At 41.6% G+C, this 26019-nt stretch overlaps 2 protein-coding genes across 2 annotated transcripts in view; one reads left to right on the forward strand and one right to left on the reverse strand.

Annotated features, from left to right (window-relative positions):
- CP (ceruloplasmin) lies at positions 1–19001 on the forward strand. Its single transcript, XM_051626325.1, has 19 exons — positions 1–253; positions 2931–3175; positions 4395–4607; positions 5114–5287; positions 5882–6136; positions 6936–7101; positions 8550–8689; positions 9266–9391; positions 9479–9690; positions 10271–10421; positions 12229–12441; positions 12818–13025; positions 14268–14407; positions 14889–15017; positions 15597–15703; positions 16222–16438; positions 17035–17174; positions 17526–17684; positions 18735–19001. Exons 1-19 carry the CDS (start codon positions 99–101, stop codon positions 18864–18866), a joined length of 3282 nt encoding a protein of 1093 aa, XP_051482285.1. The 5' UTR covers positions 1–98; the 3' UTR covers positions 18867–19001.
- HPS3 (HPS3 biogenesis of lysosomal organelles complex 2 subunit 1) overlaps positions 18397–26019 on the reverse strand; it is an 18472-nt gene continuing 10849 nt past the window's right edge. Inside the window, exons 13-17 of the mRNA XM_051626332.1 lie at positions 24689–24877; positions 24050–24157; positions 23485–23691; positions 22111–22201; positions 18397–21001 (exon numbers count right to left, since the gene is read on the reverse strand). Coding sequence (XP_051482292.1) covers positions 20874–21001; positions 22111–22201; positions 23485–23691; positions 24050–24157; positions 24689–24877 — 723 coding nt within the window. The 3' untranslated portion in view covers positions 18397–20873. The remainder of the gene's footprint in view (positions 21002–22110; positions 22202–23484; positions 23692–24049; positions 24158–24688; positions 24878–26019) is intronic.

Here is a 26019-nt window from a genome sequence, read left to right on the forward strand (position 1 = left end):
GGGTGGAAGGTGGGAGAGACAAGAACATATAAAGGGATATTCCTTGTGCCCATCCTGTGTTTTTATATCACGTTTTCCACAAGGTTTATGAGTGCAAAATGAAGCTATTCTTCCTAAGTTGCTTGCTGGTTTCTTGCTCTTGCCAAGCTGGAGCAGTGAAGAGGGAGTACTACATTGGCATTGTAGAGACAGTGTGGGACTACGCACCCGGCAGCACCGATGCTGTGTCTGGAAAGCTTTTTGCAGAAGAGACGTAAGTAAAAACAGTTCATGCTGGCTGAGTTTGGTTTTACTGCATTGTCTGCTTTAGGCATTAGGGCCAGGCTGAAAACCTGGTAAAGGCAGTGAAATGAATCGTGGTGTTGTCAGTGGATTTTGTGTCAGACATATAAATCGATGTTGATCTTTTTCTGGGCTTGCTTGAGAAGTACATTCCAATGCTCTGCTAATCAAAAGCGTTGGGATATGCAGGTTTCTTGTGAGTTTGTTGCAATGAAATGTTTACTAAGTAGAGACTAGAAAAAACCCTGAATGTCCAAAGATGTTTGAGTGCCAGTGGTTAAGAGAAGACTTGCTGTTAGGTTTTCAAATGCAGAAGTTTGACAAGTTTAAAACATTCCTGTTGGGCACAGGTTTCCTTTTCAGCTGTTTGTTGTTGGCAGGGGTCTTCTTCAGTGGTGCAGCAGCACAGCTGAGTCCTTCCACTCACAGTGGAGGAGCTGGGTTGCTTGTCACAGGGCAAGAAGGGCCTTGTGCAGAGTAGAGCAATGGGTATGGTGAGGAGGAGGGGAGCACCCTGAAGATATGACTAATCAATAAAGAAAACTCAGATATAAAAGGCATCAGAGAAATATTTGATAGATAAAAAATGTTCCTTCCTGTTATTTTCTTTCAGTGCCTTTAAAATGAAGTAGGACTATAGTGAAATAAAAACAAGGAAGAGAGAAATAAGAAATTAGAAAAATAATTTAGTCTGTAGATGAGGGATTAGAAGATTTCCTGTCGTTTGTTTTCTCTAATGAGAGCCAACAATATCTCAGCCATAATCTGCCACTTCATCAAGCATGAGACAAAGCAGTCAGCTTTTTGGTTTTGTTGACTTGTAAGTAAGTGACTTGTAAGACCCTGCCAGTGATTCAGCAGACTAGTAATTCTGATAAATGGTGGAAGCAGGGTGTCTCACCTGAAAGCTGCAGGGTGTCTCACCTGAAAGCTGCAGGGCAGTGTTGTAGCACAAGCCAGCACCGTTCATTGCACTTTCACTGCTTTTCTGTGCTCTGAGGCAACCTGCAGCATGCTAAATTAATTCCAGTTTTTCAGTGGTTGCATGCCTGCTATGGAGCTGGTCCCTTTTATTGCCCTTCCCGTGTTCAGCTTCTCTGATTCTTCTCCTCCTCCTGAGTCATTTTTCAGCTATGAGGCTGTGCATGTACAGAGACTGAAATTTAGCAAGGCAGGGAGCAGCAGGGGAAGGGAAGAGTGTGGTATACCTGCTGGAAGGAATACTCTACAGTTAGGTGGTAGCTGTTTAAACAGTCCAAGAAGAGCCATAACATGCTTATTTGATCTGATTTGCAGCTAAAAGGTTCCTGCACTCAAACTTCCAGTAACTTGAGTATTTGCAACTAAGTTTAAGCTCTCCAAGTTTCATGGAGCTCTGAGTTGCCATTTTAATTACACTTCAGATCTGTGCTTGCCAAGGTACAATGCGCTCAAACAATGCTCAGCCTGTGGGAAATACTGTGCATTTTGGGGCAGTGTTAACTTGCTTCACAGTACAGCTTGCTGTGAGGATGGACCTGAGTTGGCTTTGTTTCTCCTCATGTAAAATAAGAAATCAGGAGGCTGCTGAACTCCAGGCAGTGTTGCCCTGTATCCTGGGATTGCCTCCTCCTGGAGCAGGTTTGCTTCCACAGCTCATCCTCTTGAAATGGGCCTGGAAATCTGCAGGAAGGTTTGTTTGGGCTAAGAGCACCAGCACTGCTGGTTTGAACAGCCAGGGCTGGCAGTTTCTCTCACTATTGTAGTTAGGGAACATAAGCACTTTTTCCACACAGCTGACTGTTCTCAGGCACTAAAATACTTACTGAAAGGTATTTGACCCTCAGCATGGGTAAAGGTTGGCTCCAAAGCTGTGGGCAGAGAAGTGTAGTGACCCGTGCTTGGGCAGCATGTCCATGGCAGCCACACTGCTCCGAGGTCTTGATACCACAAATTATCAAGGGAATGTAGGGAATGCTATCTCCACCAGTCTTGTTTTGCTTCCTGAGTTAGGCTGTTTCCCCACTAACCAAGCTCTCATGTAACCTGTTGGTCTGTAAAAATAAAACTTTCTTAGGGTAAATGCATATGAAGCTCTGAGGCTGTGATCTCCGTCTATGACTGGTGGGCAAGCTAAGGGCTGGGTCTCATTTCATCACTCTGCATACCCCCTACCCCACATGCACACACTGGATATTGGCAGCACCTTGTTGTTTTGCCAATGTCCAGACACCTTAAATTAATTTTACAGTGAAAAGTCTGCTCCTTATTGCAATGGAGTTACCATAATAGCACCATGATGGAAATTACTATTTTTAACAGGCCGTGGAAAATCTTACAGCAATTTAAGCATGCAAGTACAAAAGTTTTGAGCAATAAGAATTATTATTTGCCTTGTCCACAAGGTCTCAGATTTGCCCAAAATTGTATAAAATACCCTCATCTTCGGTCTACAAAGTAGGTAGAAAAAAAATCAAGTGCATAACATTTGATCTCTATATGGATGCCTAACTCTTTATGATAGGAGACTTATTTGTTCCTGAACACAAATACAGTTGTGTACAGCAGTGTGGAGGCCTGGTCTTTATTTGAGACCCTACTAATTAACACCATGCAAATACCAAGTGAGTATCTGACACCACAGATGTGTTTGTGTGTTTTCATTACAGGCAAGCTGGAGTCTTTGTCCAAAGAGGACCACAGAGGATAGGAAGCACTTACAAGAAGGCTGTCTACACTCAATACACCAATAATTTATATGATGTGATAGTTGACAAACCTTCATGGCTGGGTTTTTTAGGCCCTGTCATTAAGGGAGAAGTTGGAGATTCTATTATTATTCACTTGAAAAACTTTGCTTCCAGAAACTACACACTGCATCCACATGGTGTAAGATACACAAAGGAAAATGAAGGTAAGGTTGAGTCCATTCTGTGCCAGAATTTATCAGAAGTAAATAATTCCTCTGAGTGTAAGTGATATTTTCTCATCAAAGAGAAGACTGGACAGACAACTAAATGAAGATTTAAACCAGCACACAATCCATTTAAAATTGGAGATAAGAAGTTTGATGATTTTTTCAAGAGCAAAGTACAAAGCCCAAAAGTGGTATTCATAAAGAAGACATTGTAGATCAGCATCTCACCTGAAATAAAAGTATTTATATTTCACCTGGAATAAGGGTATAAAGGTATGTAAGAGGTGCAGGATTGAGATACATAAAGGAAAAATTGATGCTGTTGTGAAGAAGACAGTTATCAGGGATAACTTCGAGTTCCAACACTATTAATTTGTATATATCGTATGTAAGATACACAGGCATTGCTTAAAATGGAGAAACAGCTACTGCTTAGTAACAAACCAGCAGGTGAGTCTGGCACATGGCAAGCTGCAGGGTCGGGGGGCTGCTGGGGTCCCTCGTGCTTTGCCCTTGTGGTCACTGGGCTGGTGGCCCTGGGGGACGGGGGATTCTGCGCCGGGCGGCACCAGAAGGTGGCTCTGGAGGGGTTTGGTTTATTAGTGGGCCTTAAAAACCATGTGTGAATTCTTGAGAATCTGATGCTATCTTGAAAGCAGTCTTTAACAATTTTTCATTAGAAGGATTAGTGAAGTATCAACTTCTAATATTTCAGGAAGTGTTTCATTACAACGAATATGTGACTTGGAACAGACACGGTCTGTGGGAGCAGAGCAGTGTGTTATGGAGCAGTACGAGGGCTTTTTGGAACAATGCTGGAATTCGGTTTTTTTCTGTTGCTCTCTTCCCAGTGACCCCTGTATTACGTGAGGACACATACAATATTTTAGAACAGTTTCCAAGCTTAATATTCAACAAATTATTTACAAATATTCCAATTGTTATCTTTTTAGCAGAGTTACATAGTGCCTTCCTAATAAATTAAGGATTAAATTTAATGTGCCATTAATTGAAGGACTCCCATGGAATTCCAAGAAAAATGAAGAGACTCCTAAAAGAGGAGGAAAAGATCTACTAATGTGATTTTAAAGATTTTTTGTAACCTGTATTCAGATGTTCAGCCTGTGTTACTGCAACATGTAAAGCACGGCAGGTGCTATCCTGATGCCATGAGGTGAGTGTGTTGTGTTAATGGTGGCTGTGTGGCATTTTTCAGGTGCTTTTTATCCTGACAACACCAAAGATGTGCAAAAAAGAGATGATGCTGTGGAGCCTGGAGGCCAGTACACCTACATATGGGATGTGACAGAAGATCAAGGTCCAGCCAAGGGAGATGCAGACTGCATAACCCGGGTTTACCACTCCCACATCGATGCTCCACGAGATGTTGCCTCAGGGCTTGTTGGGCCTTTAATAATTTGCAGAAAAGGTAAACCACAAATAAGTAATTAAATAAATACACATGCAAGGTGATTGGTAATGGTTGTTGATAAATACCAGTGAAATAACTGACTGGAAGAGGAAAAGATTACAGCTAATTTTGAAATAGCAGCTTTTTGTCTTCTCAGCTGCCTTGCGATAGCGTAGGAAGTAGTTTGATTTTGTGTGACAGTGAGTATAATTTGCAAAATACTGTGTCCCCAAATCCATATGAGTGAGAGGTATTCATGCTAGTAATGCAAAAGGATGTGTAAATACAGATATGAGGAACAGATTTACTGTAATCTTATCACAGGCAATATTTATTCTTAGTAAAGTTATTTTATAGTATCTATCAAAACTGATTTTTGTTTTCTGAGCATATCTGTATATTTAGGTATAGAATCACACTCAAGGAAAGTGGCAAAATACGAAGTAAATAGTGACCAGCCCATTTAAAACTGAAGAAAATATGTCAGTTGCCAAAAACTTTGAATATACTGCTTTCTTTTTCAGATAAAATGAATAAGGGCAGTGATAAACACTTTGATGCTGAATTTATCCTTATGTTTTCTGTGATGGATGAAAATCTCAGTTGGTACCTAGAGGAAAATATCAGGACATACTGTTCTGAGCCTTCCAAAGTTGACAAAGATGACGAGGACTTCCAGGAAAGCAATAAAATGCACTGTGAGAGAATGTTATATTAACGTTGCTTGTCGTCGATATGGTGAAGTAATCTTTTTATGTGTTGTCTCTTTTAAAGATGAACTGTAGATAATTTATCTTTTTTTAGGGAGGGCTTTTTATTGGAGGATAAGGAAAGATTGTTTTAAATTTAAAGGAAAAAAAAAAGGTAATTAAAAGTGATGGCAAGTATTTTACAGTCAAATCTTGGGAGTTGTGATATCAAATCTTTAGGGCTCAAGAACCTCTTTGCTGGTATAATCTCCCAGGTGCTCTAAGCAGAGAATTGTTCTGTTTCTGTTCTGTTTCTTACTCCCAAAATCTGTAGTATAATATCACAGTTTAGAAAAACAGTTTTTACTGTTAGTGTCAGCAAAGAAGATGCCTGTGGCTCTGACAGGATTCCAGAGTCACAGCAAGAACTGCTGGTTATGCAGGTGAAGTGTGTGTCTGATACTGGCCCACTCTAAAGGTGTGGGGTTGAGTTTTGATCCTCTTTCTAGTTTGAAGAGTAGAGCAATGGGTGTGTGACACTTGCTTTTGAAGAAAGATCCTAAGGTCTCTGAAGGTAACTGAAATAAATAACATTTCTTTTAGCAATCAACGGGTACATGTATGGATACCTCCCAAACCTCACAATGTGTGTGGAAGATAAGGTTAAATGGCATCTTTTTGGCATGGGAAATGAAGCTGATATCCATTCAGCCTACTTTCATGGACAGACCCTAATAGAAAGGCACCATCGAGTTGACACCATCAGCCTCTTCCCAGCCACATTTGTTGATGCTGTCATGGTACCAAGGGGTCGAGGGGAATGGCTGCTCAGCTGCCAGGTGAATGACCATATCGAAGGTACAGAATAAGTTCCAGCCCTGGGAATGTTTTTTTGCCTTGAGCTAATAGTCTGCTGAGTCCCTTAGTGATACTCCTGATTATATACCAAATGACATTCTTCTCTAGGTAACAAAGCTTTCACAGTAATTGAAATGTGTAGAAGTTTATTAGATGGGCTTGAGCATCTAGCCATGGAAATCAAGGAAATTCTTGTCTGTAAAGGAAATTGTTACCAGTTGGCAGCAATGGGCACAGCTGCATTTTTGCAAGCCTCAACTTTGGACAAACAGGAACATGATGCTTGGCTCTTGCTGAGGGCAATTAATCACAATTTTTTATTTGCCAACAAAATGGTTGGGGCTCATTCCATCTTTTGGCATGGGACACAGGACAGACAGGCTAACTTGCCTGGTGATAAAGACATGTTCTGGAAAGTGCATTGGCTAAAAAGCAGAGATTATCTGCATTTCTCTTCCCTGCATCTTCCCGTATTTCCAGTGTTGTTAACCATATAGATACTTAGAAGCCAATGCCACACTTTTCCATGATCTATATCCCTATATGTGAGCTAGAGGAGTAATTTGTCACAATAGTGGAAAGGAATACAGAACTCAAAATCACTCTCCAAGATTTGAAAATTCTGATATAAAAAGGAGTATGTTTAACCTGCAGGTTAAATCCACAGAGGTTCTAAGTCTTGAAATAACTCTCATCAAGCAGCATCCTGATGTGGTTAAGATGACTGAAAGTGGGGAAGAAGAAAACAAAGTGTGGTTCCTTCTCCCTAGTTTTCTCCACCTCCTCATTTTTTTTCCAGGTGGTATGCAGGCCCTTTATGAAGTAAAAGATTGTGGGAAATCCACAACAAATCACAATGAGAGGACAAAGATAAGAGAGTACTTCATTGCTGCTGAAGAGATCATCTGGAATTATGGCCCATCTGCAGTAAATAATTTTACAGGACAAGAATTAATCTCTGACAGGTAAATGTTTCTAATTAAAGAAGTTTTACTTTCCAAGCAGAATTAACATAAACGTGCTGAGTAAGGTAAGCCATATGGTAGAACTGACTTTTAAGTAGAATTTCTCATTGTCCTCATTTCTACTTAAATATTAATGCCAGATTAAATACCAGAACAAATTAGGTCTGTTGTTTTCCTTGCAATCTTACTATAAATTTTGCTGTACTGTTAGTAATTTCATTGGGATGAAGATGAATTGTAATATATGCAGGTGGTCACCTCGGATGATTCAAGATGGGTGATTATTCTGAGTTAGAGAATGAGGACAGGAATTCATTATCATCTCCTTAACTGATGAAAGTCATGCTGGTAGCATCTCAGCCAGCAAATGGCTTGCACAGGGTAGCTTTGCCCTTTGCTCTGTGTTTAGGTACTTATGACCTGGATCAAGTAACTGTCGAGACTGATTCCTCAGGGTTTTAATCTGTGAGTTAAAGAATACTTACCTGCTCCATGAGGGCTGAGGCACAGCTTATTGTTTGAAAAGTGCTTGTAAAACACTGAAAGGTCCTTTTTTGAGGAATAATCCAAGAGAGCTCCGTTGTGATCAATGGAGCAGGGCCCAGTTGGAGGCCTGTAGCCAGCGGTGTCCCCCAGGGGTCAATACTCTGTCCAGTCTTGTTCAACATACTCATCCATGACCTGGATGAGGGGACAGAGTGTGTCCTCAGCAAGGTCGCTTCCTCAGTCAGTTTGCAGATGACACCAGATTGGGCAGGAGTGTTGATCTGCTTAAGGGTAAGAGGGCTCTGCAGAGGGAGGTGATCATGCCCCTGCACTGGTGAGGCTGCACCGTGAGCAGTGTGTGCAATTCTGGACTCTTCACAACAAGAAGGACATTGAGGGACTGGAGCAAGCCTACAGAAGAGCAACCAAGCTGGTGAAGGGTCTAGAGAAAGTCCTATGAGGAGAGGCTGAGAGAATTGGGGTTGTTTAGTCTGGGGAAGCAGAGGCTGAGCAGAGACCTCATTGCTCTCTACAGCTCCCTGAAAAGAAGTTGCAGTGAGGTGGGTGTTGAGCTTTTCTCCCAAGTAAATAATGACAGGACTAGAGAAAAAGACATGAAGCTGTGCCAGGGTAGGTTTAGACTGGGTATTAGAAATAATTTCTTTACTAAAAGAGTGGTTGGAGACTGGAATGGGCTGCCCAGGGAGGTGATGGAGTCACCATCCCTGGAGGGATTCAAGAAATGTGTAGATGTGGCACTTCAAGACATGCTCTCGTGGGCCTGGTGGGTGTTGTTGTGTTTGGTGTTTGTTTGTTTGTTTGTTTGTCTGTTTTCCCTCCTGGGTGGCAGTTGGACTCCGTGATCTTAGAGATCTTTTCCAACTGTAATGATTCTGTGTTTCTGTGAAAGCTGAGCAGTACGACTTGAACTGTTTGCATCTGTTGCAATTTCTTTCACACAGTGAATCTCACACATTTTTTGAGCAAAATGAGACAAGAATTGGTGGCTCTTACAAAAAAGCTGTTTACAGAGAATACACAGATGGATCTTTCACTGAACGTAAAAAAAGGCTCACAGAGGAAGCACATCTTGGACTCTTAGGTAAGATATCTAAAATTCTTTCATGTCAAAGATTTGTGAGAGTGATCTGTCACTTCCCCAGGCTAGCCAACAGTGCCTGTCTGCCTCCAAGGGAGGGTTCCTCAGCTCTCCCTCACTCCTGCAGGTGCTTGTGGCTTTCTCCAAGCGCCACACCAGGGTGTAAGAAAGCTCTTGAAGGCAATGCTTTGGTGGTCCTCAGCTTGCCTGTGGGAATGTGGCATGGTGTCCAGAGGTCAGGCTCTGAATTAGAAAGCCAGGCAGGTCCAGCCCTATTTATAACCTAGCTGCTTTTGGCATGGCTCTGGACTGAGTTTCAGGTTGGCACCAATGCCTGTAGGTCCCTTTCCAAAGGTAAGAACTGACGTGCATGTCACAGGGCCTCCATGAGGAGCTGGGAATGGAGCTGCTGGGCTGCTGTGTGAGTCGGGTCGGTGCCAGGAAGCTGCTCTGTGGCCACGCAGGGGCAGGGGCAGCTCCCCATGCAAAGGGAGAAGTAGCCAGCCACTGATCACCCTGGTGATCTGCACATCACTTGGCAGAAACATCTTGTAATGTTGACCGTGTGCTCTTTTTTAGGACCCGTGATCAAGGCTGAAGTGGGTGAGAGCCTCAGGGTGACCTTCAGGAACAGAGCCAGCCGCCCGCTCAGCGTGCAGCCCCACGGCCTGGGCTGCAGCAGCCCCCGGGGCGCTGGGTGCCAAGGTGGGCAGCAGGGAGCACGGCCTGTGCCAGCGCTGGCACCTCCCCTCTGCTCCTGAGGCATCACTCCTCATCTTCTGTCTATGGCAGGTACTGACTCTCCAGCCTCTCACGTGAGTCCTGGTGCTACGTTTACCTACGAGTGGGATGTGCCGGCAGATGTGGGCCCCACGGACCAAGATCCAGACTGTTTAACCTGGCTTTATTATTCAGCTGTGGATGCAGTCAGAGACACCAGTTCTGGCCTTGTGGGTCCTCTCTTGGTGTGCAGGAAAGGAGCTTTGCTTCCCTCTGGGAAACAGGTGAGTCAAAATGTAGAAAAATGGAAGCATTTGCATAATCGTAGCTGAATCTGCTTTGTCTTCCTGGATCGTGCCCTCAGGGGCCTGCCACGTTCAGGGCCACGCAGCAACACCCAGTTCCACTGCACAGTCTCATCCTTGTGCTGAGGGGAGTACATCAGATAAAGAAAGTGGGGGCTTGGGGGTTTTTGTTGGGGTTTTTGTTTGTTTGTTTGTTTTGTTTTGTTTTAATTTTTAAAAAAGCAAAATGAGTTTGGGTCCAGAGGAGACAGACTCTGTGTTATGAAACCACCGTTTGCAGTGAGCAGCCACTGGCGTTCATTGCTCAGCTAGGATGAGAGTAACTAGAAGAACGTAGAGACTTTAAAGTCCAAAACCCACATTCATTTCCAGAGATGATTCCTGCTGGTAGAAAGAGCATTAGCAGTAAATCAGATACAGCAGTTAGAGAGCTATATGATTATTGGAATGAAGCATCAGTGTCCTACTTTGTGAATTAGAAATTATGATGTGTGTAAAAACTTTTTCCTGACATTTTCTGTTCACTCCTGTATTTCTTGACACTATTTCTTCTCAACAGAAAAATGTGGACATGGAGTTTTTTCTACTGGCCACAGTATTTGACGAGAATCTGAGTTGGTACTTGGATGACAATATTTTGATGTTTACACTAAATCCTAATGAAGTTGACAAAGATGATGAGGACTTCCAAGAGTCAAACAAAATGCACTGTAAGAAAAATATTAGTTAGCCAAATATTCATTTCACAATAAGGTTTTTACTTTTGTACTCTCATGTTGGAGACTGGGAAGCTATAGTGGCAGAGACATTTCATTCCTTTCCATTGGAAACCAAACCTTGTTTGAATGTAATTCAATTCCAGACAGATGTGGTAGTTGAAAACACAGAGCCAGCTGTTCAGTGCCTGGGGTGGCAGTCGAGCAGTTAGCCCTGCTGTGTACTTTTTGGAGCAGACAGGAGAACTTTGGTCTGCAGCCCATGTGTAATCCCTGTGAATGCAGCCAGGCAGCAAGAGAAAACTGACCTCTGCCCTACAGGTGATGTAGCTGAAAGGAGGATTTTTCCAGAATTACAGACTGGTTGAGGTTGGCAGGGTCCTCTGGGGTCCGTCTGGGCCAACACCCTGCTCAGGCAGGGTCACCCACAGCCAGTTGCCCAGGACCATGTCCAGGTGGCTTCTCAAAACCTCCAAGGACAGAGACTTCACCTCCTCCCCGGGCAACCTGTGCCGGTGCTCGGTCACCCTCTCAGTGAAAAAAGTGTCTCCTGACGTTCAGAGGGAACCTCCTGTGTGTCAGTTTGTGCCTCTGGGCCTGTCACTGGGCACTGCTGGGAAGACCCTAGCTCCACCTTCTGTATGTCCTCCCTGCAGGTATTTGTACAGGTGGATGAGATCCCCCTGAGCCTTCTGATCTGCAGGCTGAACAGTCCCAGCTCTCTCTGCCTCTCCTCATGGGAGAGCTGCTTTCTGGTGCCTTCATCATCCTTGTGGCCCTTTGCTGCACTCTGTCCATGTCTCTCTTGTCTTGGGGTGCTCCAGGTGTGGCCTCAGCAGTGCTGAGCAGAGCAGAGGGATGCCCTCCCTCGACCTGCTGGCCACGCTTTGCCTCATGCAGCCCAGGGCACCATTCAGCCTTTGCAGCAAGAGCATGTTGCTTCCTTTGTTCAGTTTGGTGTTTACCAGGCCCCCAGGACCTTTGCTGCTGGGCTGCTTTCCCGCTTGACTTGTCTGAAGTGCTGCTCCAGCAGCAGCTGTGAGCTGACCTTCCCAGCGCTCCCAGACAGCCCGGGAGCCTCAGCCCCGCCGCGGCAGGGACACTTCTCTGGCTCATTTGGTGTCTCTGCCGAGTCTGGCCACTGTGGCCTCCTCAGGGTGAAAGTCTTTTCTTCTCTAAGAGGGCAGACCTGAGTTTCACACTGGTCATAGTCTGAAACTGTAGAAAGGTCTTTCAAGTGTCCTGTGAGAGAACATGTTTATCTTCAGTACCTAGTCCTAAGCTTTAGAGTATTTGCTTGTGCTTTTTCTTACATTTTGCCCTCGGGGCCTTCCCTCTGTTTACAGAGCCTGACACTGAGCACTCAGTGGTGCCTGTGAGGCCCAGGCTGTGGAAGCTTTGCACTGGAGTAGCTTGAAAGGGTTAGTAACTCGCACTGAGGTGTCTGCTGGAGGGCTTGAAGGGCAGAAAGCATGACGCTTGTGCATCATGCCTACTTGACAGGTGTAAAGCAATGGAAGTTCCAGTTGGTCAAGTCAGCTGCCTGTGCTTCAGACAGTGAAAAGGAGAACAGTTATAAATTGTTTTTAAACAATGTGTTTTAAAAGTTCTTTTGCTTGAATTAATTTTTATAGTTTCACTGATGTGAGAAAATATTTTATTACTGATGTTTCTGTCATTCTAAGGTATCACATCTTAATTATTATTAATAATTTAATTAAATATTATTTATTTTACATGTATTGTAGAATTAAGTAATTTGTTAATCAAGATGGGTTTTGCTTCCTCAAATCTTCTGCAGCCATTAATGGTTACATGTATGGAAATCAGCCTGGTCTTGAGATGTGTAAAGGAAGCGTGGTTTCCTGGCACTTGATGGGCTTGGGGTCAGAAGCTGATGTCCATGGGATATACTTTTCAGAAAACACATTCATAACTAAAGGAACAAGAAGAGACACCGCAAATCTGTTTCCACATACATTTCTGACAGCTGTTATGAAGCCTGATTCTGAAGGTAAATGTTTTGTTTTAAAACTCTTGTTACTAGTTTAGAAACTGTTAACCTATTAACATTTTGTGCTTAGAGACAAGTTGTAAATAGCTGATATTTTGACCTTTTGGTTGCTAAAACCATGTATAGTTGTGTTTCAGGGGCAGCAAACATCTTCATAGGATGTAAGCTCTGAGTGCTAAAGCCTTGATTTTTCTAGCTTCTGTGTATGCTGAATATTATTACCAGAAGTAGCCATACTACACCAAGACTTGATTTTGCATGAGCAGTAGCCTGTGTCTCAGTCTCCAGACACCAGATCACCACAGGTAATACAGTCTCTGGATCTACTAGTAACAGATGTTTGTCCTCAAGTCTGTCTTTCTTGTACAACCTCTAGGAGTTTTTGAAGTGTCCTGCCTGACAACAGATCACTACACAGGGGGCATGAAACAGCATTACAAAGTGAAACGATGCCATTGGTGGAATGTGGATCCCTCTCTGTATTTGCATGAAAAGACTTACTATATTGCTGCAGTGGAAGTTGAATGGGACTATTCTCCTAACAGGACTTGGGAATTTGAGCGGCATCAATACCATGAGGAAAGGTACTTTGGAATATACACAAGAAAGAAAAATGCAAAAAAGCAAAGGACCATCTTACTTCCCCTCTGAACCTTCTCCTTCTGTAGGCATTTCTAGAGACACTTTCTTTAACATATCTTTCTAGGCCTCACTTGAATTTGTGATTCTTCTCCAGTAATGTTGCTATGTAACTGTGAGCAGACAGTGTGATGTTCATGAAAAGCAGCACAGATCTTCTGTGGGGCTGCTGCAGATTTTTGTGAATCTTGGATAGAGCCTCTGTGTGTATTAGTTACTGATATTGGTGCAGTCCTTGATGTGGAATGCCTAAACAGAACTAAAATGTTCATTAAGTCTTAGATACAATGACTACTTTGTGCTGATAGTAACTTTGTGCTGTACTAACGACATGTGACCTGTCTGTCTCATGTTTATCTGTATTCTGAGAAAGGTTCTTTTTCACTGCTCTCAGTTTCTTTAACTTAGTCCAAGACCAAATTCATTCACTACCAAGCTCTGTCACCTGGGTGTTTTATTCACAGTATTTGAATCTCAGTGAGAGGGAACTGATTGGCTCAAATAATTAATGCAAATTAGCAGAAGAGGCTAAACAATGAAGTGATTAATTTCTATGTGTTCCACCTGTATCACTTCATTTGAGGTTAGAGTAGTAGATTGTAACTGCCTATAGTTTTTATTTTTAATTGACAACTGTATTTTCTTCCTTTTCCTCAGCCTGATAGCACGTCTTTGCCTTGCATAGCACAGTGGGCTCTGGCATAGTGCTGAGCACAAGGAATATAGACTATGCTTTTACCAGACTGGTTTTTTCCCCACTGTCTCTGAGGATCTGTCCCTCACTTTTAATTTCAGCAAGGCACTTCAGATTTACAAGTTTTAGGCTTCATTTCAGATCTACAGAAATCACTTGAGTGCTCTGGTTTTTGGTATACAAATTGCTGGATGACTTCTTGCAGTCTGAAATACCAGCCACGAAAAGCACTCTACATTCTCTCAGATACTACAGAGACTTGGAGCACTTACAGTGGTTTTTTATTTCTTTCAGGTTAAGATAAACCTCCCAGCTTAAAAAGAATGTCTTCATGTTGAATATACCAGTGGCCTATGAGATTACTGTTTCACTGAGCTGGATTTTTGTTTAATGATTAATTGACATACCTGCAAAATATTTAAAATACACTAAGAAGTGTGCATATTTTTATCTCAATTTTCTCAAATTCTTTCTTCCTCCCTTTTCCTCCCAGCCCTGGCAACCCATTTTTAAATAAAGAAGACAAATTCATTGGCTCAAAATACAGAAAGGTGGTGTATCGGGAGTACACTGATCAGACATTCAGTACTCCCAAACACAGAGCAGAGGAGCAGCAGCACCTGGAAATTCAAGGTATAGTAATTGTGAAGTTCACTTTTGAAACTGGGAAACAGTTAAACAAAACAAGAAGATAGTATTTGAACAATAATGAGTGTTGTTCTACCCACACAAAACCTCTAAAATGACCTGGAATTGCTACTTTCGTTATGGTGCTTTCCTTCTAAGATGACATTGCTTGCTTTGCAAGGAAAAAACCCTTGTTTTTCTGCCTGATCACACACCAGTACTTACAAAGACAGCGTAAAACTGGGCAGAAATATTCAAACTGATTTTAAAATCACAGTAGGTGCTCAAGGCTTTTGAAACTTGGGCCTCTACTTAGGTGATTAACTTCAGCTCCTCGAGTTGGTGTATCCCAGGGAATAACATTATCCATGTACAGGTTTTAGGTGAATTATAAGCCAATGTTGTTGTGCATTTGAACACAGAAAACTGTCTTGCTCTGCTCTGACCTCCTGTAAAACCAAGTTAATCTTTCCTTTCAATCCAACAGGGCCACTGCTTATGTCAAATATTGGAGATAAAATTATAGTAGTTTTTAAGAACTTGGCATCAAGACCTTATTCTATCCATGCCCATGGAGTGAAAACAGACAGTTCTGTTGTTGCTGTAACTAACCCAGGTATCAAAGCATCCTTCTTTATTTCTAGCAGGTAACATCAAGCCTTCTAGCAACGTTTAGCAAAGTTTCATTTGAGGATAGCTGGAGAGACTTCATTTTTGTTTGTTTGTTTCTACCTCAGTTTTTTTTTAATTTGTTATGCTGCTGATGAGAAATATTTCTACAATTTCAATGGTCCTGCAAACTATTGCTATGTATCCTACTCCTTGGCAGATCAGTCATTTTTTTGACACAGTGTGGCTGCACCTTTCATGAAAGCAAACAAATATGGCTGCAGAGGGAGAGCACAGCTTATGCTAGCTATTATTTCAAAAGTTCCTTTGTGATCTCTACAGAAGATACAATTGGTTTCATTAAGTCTGGTGAACTGGAGAGTGTAGTTGCACAAGAAAACATTGGCCAGAAGAGTCAGGGATCTGGAGAAGGGAAATAACAGTAAACTAGCCAGTGCAGTATTTGGGAAGAGGAAGTTTAAGACAAATATAAGCTCTAAATGGAGATAACATCTCTTTCAGGATGACCTATTATGGGTCATCACACAGAAAACTTCTAAAATTCATCAATATTTATTCAATTCAGGTGAAACAAAGACCTATGTCTGGAAAATCCCAGAGAGATCTGGTTCTGGGAGAGGAGATCCAGATTGTATTGCATGGGCATACCATTCAACAGTGGACATCATTAAGGTATATGATTAGTACCACTATAAGTGGTTTTGCTCACAACAACACAGGTACTGCTACAGCAAAAGGGAGATGAATGTGAAAAGCTGCTTTTTTTTTTTTTTTTTTGTCAAGTCATTCCCCCCATGACCAGGCCTTTGAATGTAAAGCTCTCTTGAATGTTGCAATGAATTCAAGGCAGAATTTGAGAGTCACAGCCCTTCATGTTCTTGCTCCCTGTTTCTTCTGCTTTCTCTATAGATCACCTCGCTCAGATTTTGTTCTTAAAGCTCACACTTCACAGCTTGCTCAGTATCTCAACAGTCACGTGTGGGAAACCTCACATGCAGCTGTGGAACATGAATCTGCCATGTTTTTCCAAGGGCCCATGAACTCAACATAACCTTGGTTGTCAGGCACTGGCTGCCCTGATTCCCAGATACCAATAGCTGTAAAAATACTGAGAGGATTCATGTTTGCATTTAAACTGCTCCTGCTTTGTCACATTTTGTAATTAGATGATTTTTCATTTGTAATTTCAGGACACTTACAGTGGATTAATAGGCACACTTGTTGTGTGTCGTAGACGTTATTTGCCATCATTTCATACTAAAGAGAAAGTTCAGTTTGCTCTTCTTTTTATGGTTTTTGATGAAAATGAGTCATGGTACTTGGATGAAAACATTAAAACCTATTCTGCCAACCCACACCTTGTTGACAAAGAGGATGAGGAATTCCTTGAAAGTAATAAAATGCACGGTATGTTTCCCAGTTTACTGGATGTAACTATAAAATTACATATTTGAAAGTAGTGCATATACATTTGACTTTCTCATCCCCTCTGAATTTCCAGTGGAAAACCTGAAAAATTTAACTCAATCTATTTTAAAACATAGTTAATGCCTCCAAATGACTTGTGGGGTTTTTGTTTTGTTGGTTTGGGCTTTTTGTTTTTTAACACCTATGAAAAAATGCTCCGATGTTGAAGTTTTGAGAGAGTAAAAATACAATCTGAAATTTTTATTTTGTATCAGTGAACAACTGTTCTGGATCAGTTGGAAAAGCAATGTGTGTCCTGAAACTATGTCCTGGTAAGGCTTACCCTTTACAAAGAGCTGCAGGAAATGCAGATATTTAAGAACTGCAGTATTAGTGATGGTGTAGTGTGAACTTTCAACTATGTCTTATTTTCTAGTTAAATATAGAACATTTACTGTTTTGCTTTTATATACCCCTCAAAGCCATTACTTTTGCCTGGCATTGGCTTTCAAATCTTGTATACTATTTAAGTTTAGAGAGTCAGGATGCATAAAATCTTATTTGTTTTCTCTGTCTTGCCCTTTCCCTCTTTTTAGCCATTAATGGAAAGGTGTTTGGAAATTTACATGGTCTGACCATGCATGTTGGAGATAAAGTAAGCTGGTATTTGATGGGAATGGGCAATGAAATAGACATTCACACAGCACACTTCCATGGCCACAGCTTCGACTATAAGGTAACAGGTCCTTTCCTCTATTTTCCTGCTCTGTTAAGAAAGAGAAGTAAATCAAATACCAAGGACTCTAACTGGTGAAAAGTCAGATGTTACAATATTAAGCAGGACTTGTAATTCGACCATAAAGTTGTTATGCCCCAAACCTGTATGTGACCAGCCTACAAGAGCCAGAGAGTATCTGCTAGCATGAAGTGGCCATACAAAGTGGTGCTCTCTAGGAATGACACACAGTAGATTTCTTTTCACTCAGCTGTGACAAGAGTTTGGTGGAAATACGCATAAAAGGTGGCTTAAATTACTGCCATCTGGTAATGCCACAGGTTTGACCATTGTTTCTTTTTTGTCCTAAAGCAAACAGGGGTTTACCGGGCAGATGTCTTTGATCTGTTTCCTGGGACATTTCAAACTGTGGAAATGACCCCACAGAACCCTGGAATCTGGCTGCTCCATTGCCACGTTACTGACCACATCCACGCGGGCATGGAAGCAACCTACACAGTGCTCCCAAAGGCAGGTAGGAGTTTCTCAACCTCAGTGACCTCCAGGATGCAGTGGGGCTCTCAGACAGGCTGGTGTACCCGGAACCAGCTCAGGCATCCAGAAATATTTCATGGCTCAATATTGATGTCTAGAGGCCAAAAAGCTGCAAGCCACCCAACCGTACCTACCTCAAGGCTGCTGCTCAGGACACAGAAGCATCCAAAGGACTGGGTGTTAACTGACTGCAGCTTCCCATCAACAAAATTTAAATGGCAAATTTTAATTTAAAAAGAATCCTTTGTGAGAAACAGTATTTATGTGCCCAGGAAGTGCCAGTACTGTCAGACTCCCTCTCAATCTTCATTGAAAAAAAAAAGAACAGTTGGTAAATAAAACTGAAGTGAAATCATCCCTAAAAGGTTCAGTATTGAAAAACTAAAATAGTGTTTTCTTTCTAAAGGACATGGTCTAGCTTTACAGACACTTACCTTGCTTTAGTAATATTACCTGTGGACAAACTTGCATCTTGAAGTATTTTGAAAGTTCTTGTTTCTACAAAGTTAATACAATTTAAAAAGCAACACTTCCCTGTACTCACAAGCCAGCTCATAGTAGGTATGTGTTACAGTCACCTGACAGGAGAGCAGCTGGAACATCTCCAGTGTGTGTAGGTATGTGCATACACAGATACACAGCTATGTCATGTACACATGTAGCCATACTAAAAACACAGACCAGAATGTTAAGGACAATCCATATATATTTAATAAACCAGTGTGATTTACAGAATACGTGGTGACAAACTTACAGTGATAATTAAAAAGCTGACATAAGAGCAAACAGAAAGAGATGTAGAAAAAGACCTGAACTTGCAGAAGCAGTGTCGAACTTTGCATAATCAGCCATCTACAGGGCCTTAAACCTTACCCTTCAGTGCAGTTTAAAGTTGTTTTTAAATCTAACTGCCAGTGTCTAGAAGGTACTGGGATGCACTGCTCTCATTTTGGATGCTCTTGTCCATATGCACAGACTATTCTTTTGATGAAATGCTTGTAACAAAATTTGTTTCTCCCCTCACAGACAAACCCAAGATTATTCCACCAATTTAAGTACAGCAGGCACCCAAGGCTGAAGACATTTTACCACAGAGATTCTCCAAAGTCTTCCTTCAGTGAAGCATTTCTTGAGAATTACCATCTCCTGGACAACTGATCTTCCCTGTGTTTTCGAAGATTTAATTTCGTGGCCCACGGGTAACAAAAGGGCCCCAGGCTGAGACCACTGAATGGACAGACCAGATAAGAAGTATCTTTTTCTCTAAATAAAAATAGTACCCTGCAAACTAAACATATTCTAGGTGATGCCTAATGCATGTTATTTAACTCCTGAGGAACGTGGAAGAGCCAAATGAAATGTACTTATCTTGTGTAACAGCAATTTTTATTTCAGATATCAACTGTCACATTTTACTAGTCAGCTATGTTAGCAGTTATTGCTTGGAAAACAAGAATTTGGTTATCACTTTATCCATAGGTTCATACTTAAAATATATATACTGTTGTGTAACTGAACAGCTAACAGAATGGTTCTCTTGTTTCTGTTGAACTGTTTTATAATTTTATCTAGTAACATCTTTCAAAATAGTGAATTTAAAAGATGCAGTGGCTGAGGGATCATGGTTGCACGATTGTTTTTCTGTTATGAAAACAATTACAAGACAAGGTTATGCTGAAATAAGCCTGGTAAAGGTCAGACAGTGAGGGGCAGAATGTGAGGACTACTCAACCCAAGAGCTTCCTGCCTCATGGTGCTGTCAGCTGTGTCAGGCAGACACAGGCCAATTAGTCACATCATGACTGATGGAAGCAGCAGAATTAGTGCATGGTCAAAAGTGAAGGCAATAAGAGCAGGTATCCTTGTGCCATCCAGCTGTTGTAACAGCCCAGCTCCACAGATGTTAGGCCTGTGTCAAATACCAGGGAAGGATGAATGGGACAGGAGGCAAAGCAAAACATTTGGGCTTTACAGCAACCAGAAGGAAGGAAGTTGCTTCTTTGCAACACCTCTAAATCCCTTTGCCCTTTTTTAATGTAGAAAGATTCTACTGATACCAGCACAATCTCTAATGGTAACTTAGATCACTGGCTTCTGCTGTGCCAGGAGTGCTTCATACATAATGTTAAAACAATCTTTTTTCTTTCTTAATTATTTCCAGTGTAGATGATCTGACTTATACAGGTTTAAGTAACATTACAGATCCAGCAAAAATTTGATTTTATGAGAGTCAGTATCAGTTAATTTGGCTTTTAGAGTGTTATGGGATCATGCAGTCTTTGCTTTATTTGTGGTAGATTATAAAAAAAACCAAACTGCATTCATAAGAAGATCATAAACATTGTGACAGTTGATTATGCCTGAATTCCAGCCGAAGGATGTTTTCTGCCCAAAATAAAGGCAAGTATCAGTACATACATGCTACAAGTACCAAAAAACCTTAGAAAGAAAACAAACACCAGCAAGCAAGCTGTAGTCCTTATCTTCTACTCCTCTTGGGAACATGTTTCTCTTTGATTTATGGGCTTTTTTTGTAAGCTGCTAAATGAAAACATTTCAGTGTAACATGCATGGGTATGTACCTAAGATGAGAGAGCAGCTGACTGGTTTTGCCACCTGGACCTCAAGGGAATGTCTGTGTTGCAAAATTCAGTAAGTGGGGCCCTATTCCACTTGGAAAACTAAAGCACTTGCTTAGCCAGTTAAGACACATGCCTGAGCTTAAACTCCTCCCCAGGTGAGTGATCCAGCTAACTAGCACAGAATGAAGACTGACCCCTGCTTTAACTCCCAGTGAACACTGTATGTCCAAGTGTGCTGCACAGCCTGTGTTCTCTAGCTGATCTGGCTGTCAGTTCACCCTGACTGAGAAGGTGCATGATCCTGCCTAACGGTTCAATAGTTCTCTTTATATCCGTCAGCTCTTCCTGGCAGGAATTCTGGTTTGCTGACCTTTGTCAGAGTGTAACAGTATTAGCTTCAAAACAGATGCTTTGCCTCAGACAAAAGCTGTCATTCAAGGGCTGTCAGAAGGTTTCAACTGAGAAGCAAGATGATTTATGTGAGGAGTCCCACGGTACCTTATAGGTAGTTCTACTATTTGTTTAATTTAGTTCTTTATTCCCGCACATTCTTTGTACTTGAGTGCATAGCAGACTGCCATTGTTAGGTCAGCAGCTTCCTCTGGCTGCAGTGAAGAAGATGTGGCAGGAAAAAAGCTGCAGTTCCATCCTCTGGTAGAAGACTGAGGAAATCCCTTAGTTCCAGTTCTGTTGCAACAACTGATAAAGTTTCTGCTTGGAGCAAGGGAGAAAATCTTGTTTAGGTGTTTTGGTATTAGAACAAAAAAACCCAAACTAGCAATATAATTACTAATTGAAGTAATAAAATTATCTAAATACTGCAACTGGAATGGAATTTAAGACACACTCAATTGGGAGAAAACGCAACTACTGGAAATCTCAAACTGAAATGATGTCTTAGATTAAACCTGTTGCTGTACCTTAACTCACCAGGTCTACATGTGGCACTAATGCTCATGGGACTGTGCTCTACTCTGTCCTGTGTTCTGCACCCAGAGCAAAGGAAGCCCCAGAGCTCTGCACCAGCCCCTGGCTCTGCACTTGGGCACAACCAGATGCTCCACATGCACCTTCTCAGCCCAAGCTGTTGAACCTGTTGTTCCTCAGCACTCACAGCACAGGCACAGCCTGAAAATAATGCTCAGAAGGAAAACCAGTAGCACTGGAAACTAGAACTTTGTGGCAGAGCATGGCAGCCTGTGCCCCAGAACATGACCCCAGGATGCTGTTCTGCCGTCAGCCGTGACACTGGCATTTGTTTACAATATATGTGCTTTATTGAGCCCTCTTTTTCTGCCAGAACAAATACACTGGCTCCCCAGCTGTAGTCTTACTGACTTCCTACAAACATGTAACAACAGAACTACATCAACTTCCAGGATTAGTTTCTCTGCTTCTAGCAGTAACAGCTGTGGGTTTTTTCTGTCTGTGACCACATCACCAATACACACCTTAAACACCCACTGGGTTATCAACAGTAGCCTGTTAATTGTCTTTGCTTAGAACCATGTAGTCACTTAGCCTACAGAAAAACCCAATTGCCCTCTATCAGTTCTTTTTTTTTTAATGGTGTCTATTCTTGATTTATATAGAAACAATATGAACTGTTTGTAATACAAACTGAATGCCATTGTTTTTATATGTTGCAGAATCCTGTGATAATGCCTAGAATGCCTGCTGAGCTGTATTAGCCATCACCAGAGAGAAAGATCCCCCTTCTTTTCAAATTATCACATCAGCAGTCCTTAGCCTGAACAGTACCTAAAACATCAGCTGATACACAAAGGCTTCTGGAGTTGAGTTGCAATCAACTGATTTACCTTTCAGTGATGAAACAAGAACAGGGCAATCTTTTCCAGTAAGTCTGATTCTCTTGCAAAGTTCAGGAAGCAGCTTGTTCCACCACACAGCCTAATCCACAAAAACACACAGCAAAAGTGTAAATTAACAAGGGCTGCAATTAAGGGTGCAAAAGACCTGCTAAAAAATACTCTGAACTGAGCTCAGATGTGTACAAATACAGGTAGGTTACAATGAACTAAGTAATTAATTTGCATACTGCTTTGAAATGCAGCGCACTTGCCCATCTGTATTTTCAGTGTTCCCTGGAACCGTGTTACACTCCACAGTTTTTACATGGTGACCCCTGGTGCCTCTGTATGTAAAGAGGTGTAAGAGAAACAAAGTCACGTAATTAGCAAAACTGATGCAGGCAGAAAAATTGAAGCTGTTGGGTTTTTTTCCCCTCCAAACAGCTCCATGCAAAGTGGGGAGCAGCACTAGAGCAAGAACATGCTCCGTCCCCCTGCCCTGATCCATGTCTAACAGCTGCAGTAGTGAATTATGTTGTGTGTATCATTTTGTTGATAAGAGATGGAGAGAGGGGAAGGGATTTTCCTTCTCCTTTAAACCTGATTCAGTACTGCCACCTCCCACTGAACTCCTTAACTAACCTTGTATCTATTTTCAGATCTGAATAAAAAGCACACGTCTGGTTTTGAACTGAGTTCTTGTGCATCCATCTGGCAGAGGATCAGCTCTGCTGACTCTGGCCAGCAAACTCTGTAAACTGAGTATAATAACTGTGATGGGCAATGGAAGTAAATTCCTCTACTCCTGGAACACTGGAATATCATCAGTTCCAAAATTAAAACTGTAAAGAGGCCTAAAGGGAAAACAGGACATAAAGAACATAATCCTTCTGCTAGTGCACCAGTACCATGCTGATGTTCTGAGATCAGAAGATGTCATTAGAACACAGGAAGGATGTATTGAAGTGTGATTTATTTGAAGGAGCATGATTTATCAGTTAACTTATCAGTAAAATTTCATGTTACACAAGACTGTCAGAGCACTGATTAGCAAGGAACTAGCTAGTTTGTCATTTGCAGTGGAAAAAGAACGTCCCGCTCCCGTTTCTGAGGCACTCTGCCATCTGAGAAGACTATGATTTAAATTTACTAGAATGAATACAAGGAGTCACAGAAGAAACTGGGGAAAAATATTTTCCATTAAAATTAGTGGGCAGTGAGCTATGGAATTTAAATGCCAAGCAAGAGGTTCAGAGCAAGCAATTTATTTGTCTGAAAGATGGGCTACTTGAGCCATCCAGAGTCCAGCTGTACCCAACAGTATTTCAGTTAGAAAAAAACAAAGCAAAAAATACTGAACAACTTTTAAAGAGACCAGCTCACCCGACTGTCACCTTTCAGCTCGTGCTGAGCATAGACCACAGCTGCCTCAGGACACCTTCTGAGAAGCTGGTCAATGGCTTCTTCATACTTGCCCAGCTGGGAACTGCAGAGAACACAGATGGTGAGGCCGACGTGTCCAGCCTCAGTCAGAGGCTCCAAGACAGGCAGAGCTGAAGCTACATCAATTGACTGACCACAGAGAAGAGACTGAAGACAAGAAGAAAAAGGATTGTTTGGATTTAAGACAAACTGAAAAAAAAACCCCAACTATAACCTTAGAACAGAAGCCCTTACGTAGCAGAATAATTTTGAAAAATATTTCCACTAATAAATGTTACTGAAAACTGGAAAAGCAAGTTTGGAGTAGACTGCAAATGTAAGTATCACAGTTATTGACAGATCTCTTCAGTATTTCTTCTTCCATCATTTCAAGGGGCCTGTTAGTTTAACTGGGTAACCTGGGGGGAAGGAGGAGGGGAGTCTGCTAGAGAAGATTGTTCATACACACATGAACATTTGTAGAATGGATCAAAGCTGCCAGCAGTAAGATTTCAGGGTCTCATACCTGTAGTTTTGAGATATCTTCATGGTAATCTTTATCAGATGGGGAGCCCACTGACATTATTGAAGTTACCCATGGGAAAATCAACCCAAAATGATTACAGGAGTTTATCTATAAAAGAATCAAGTTGCAATAAAATAAACATTTATGTTAGTGACAGTTCCATGTGAAACCTAGCACAAGTGAAGAAAATTTTACTCTCAAAAAGCCTAAGTCAGCACAGCAGGTACCCCTTCTTCTGGTTCATACAAGTTAGTAACAAATAAACTAGAAACTTCTATTTAATTTTGTATTTCAAAGATCCCATTCAGAATCCTTTAAAATTCATCATTTGCACATTTTTTCTCATTTAGCCAGCTTTGTACAATTGCAGACATCCCACCTTACAAGCTCCCATTGTTTCATTGTAGCCCCTTTTTCTATCTGGAGCTGAGATTCCTGTTGGAAGGGTTTGCAAATGTCCCCAAAGGACTCCTCAGAGCCAGCAATACCTGGCTGGTAAGTGCACACTACCTTACTCACTTTCAGTCTTGCTTCTTTTAAGATGTAAGCTGTCCAGAATTCATCACTAAGGATAGTGTTTGGGTAGATTTTGGAGGGACAGTGCAGTAACAGCACTCCCTCTGAGGGGTGTATGCTTACCAGATCTTCTGTTGTTTTCAATGGCTTAGTCTCAGGAAGTTGTTTCTTTGATATTCTCCAAACATACTGAGAAGTAATCCTCAGTAAAAGCTCCTGAACTACTTCTTCCTGAGAGCACACTACAAGAAGAGCTTCCCAGAAATCCACCAAGAGCTGAGGAATACTGTTCTCACTGTTACTACACAACATCTAAGAATGAAAACATCAGAAGACAGCAACTTAGCACAGAACATGGTAATTATTAGCAGAAGTCAGAACAGACAGGAGAAACAGTTCTTCACTTTCACTTGAAGCAGAATTCTGCTTCCTTTCTTGGTCTTGATGTATTTCTAATGAATGTGTTTCTACATAATGCTGTGCTAGGCCAAGTAAAAAGTTCATGGAATGATTTTAAGGTAATCCACTCTAAATTACAGGCTTGATTCCTTATTCAAGATTTGCTCCACTTTCAGAAATGTCAGCACACTGTCAACAAGTACTGACACACTGCTAATCTGGAGGATTTTATATTTGCCAATAGCCAAGCAGGTGTCTTCAAAAGAAGACCCTAAGGCCACGGTAAGAGATGCTGTGTAGCTCAGCTGGGTATACTGGCAGGAGCCACGCAGGACATGCTGTAAGATCTGTGTGTCAGCAAAAAGGAGTTTTACTTGAAACACCACTTGTTCCAATTCGGGTTTCATGACCTGGTATTTCTGACATTGCTCTTTCACAGTAACAGATAGAAGACTGCAACATACCTACATTGAAAAAGAAATTATTTTAATCCAAACAGTGCTGTTCATTGTAGAGAAAAGAAAAAAGGTTTGTCCGTACCCAATCTAAATAACAAAAATTTCAGGGACACCAGAAAAACTATTCTATTTATTAGTCTTCTCATAAACTGCAGAGAACCAACCTTCTTTCAGAAATTTATACAGGGCATCAGTACATTATGTAACTTTATGTGTAAGTCTGATTCTTTAGAAGTATGTTTTAATCCTAATGATTTCTTCCAAAGGAGCTTATGGAAGTGATTTATCTAAATGCTGTTACATTTCAGTAGGCTTAGAAAGTCCAGTTACTAGGAAGCCATTGAAAGTGCCCTGAGATCCCCCATTCAAATGACAGGGTGAAAACAAAAAGCTTATTGGTTTGTTTTTTTTTTCCTTGATTTAGCCCTTATTTCTTTCCAGAAGGTCCAGTTTCTAATTCTGTAGCCATCTGTCCTGACTGGAATATATCCAACCCTCTTCTCCTTCTTTCTGAAGAAATGCTGAAACATGAGTGAAGGAGCAGCCAAGGCTCCTTTGCTTAGCCATAACAACATCACTATGACACAAACAGAAGCA

Source organism: Apus apus, chromosome 8 (genome assembly GCF_020740795.1).
Source record: "Apus apus isolate bApuApu2 chromosome 8, bApuApu2.pri.cur, whole genome shotgun sequence".
NCBI lineage: Eukaryota > Metazoa > Chordata > Aves > Apodiformes > Apodidae > Apus > Apus apus.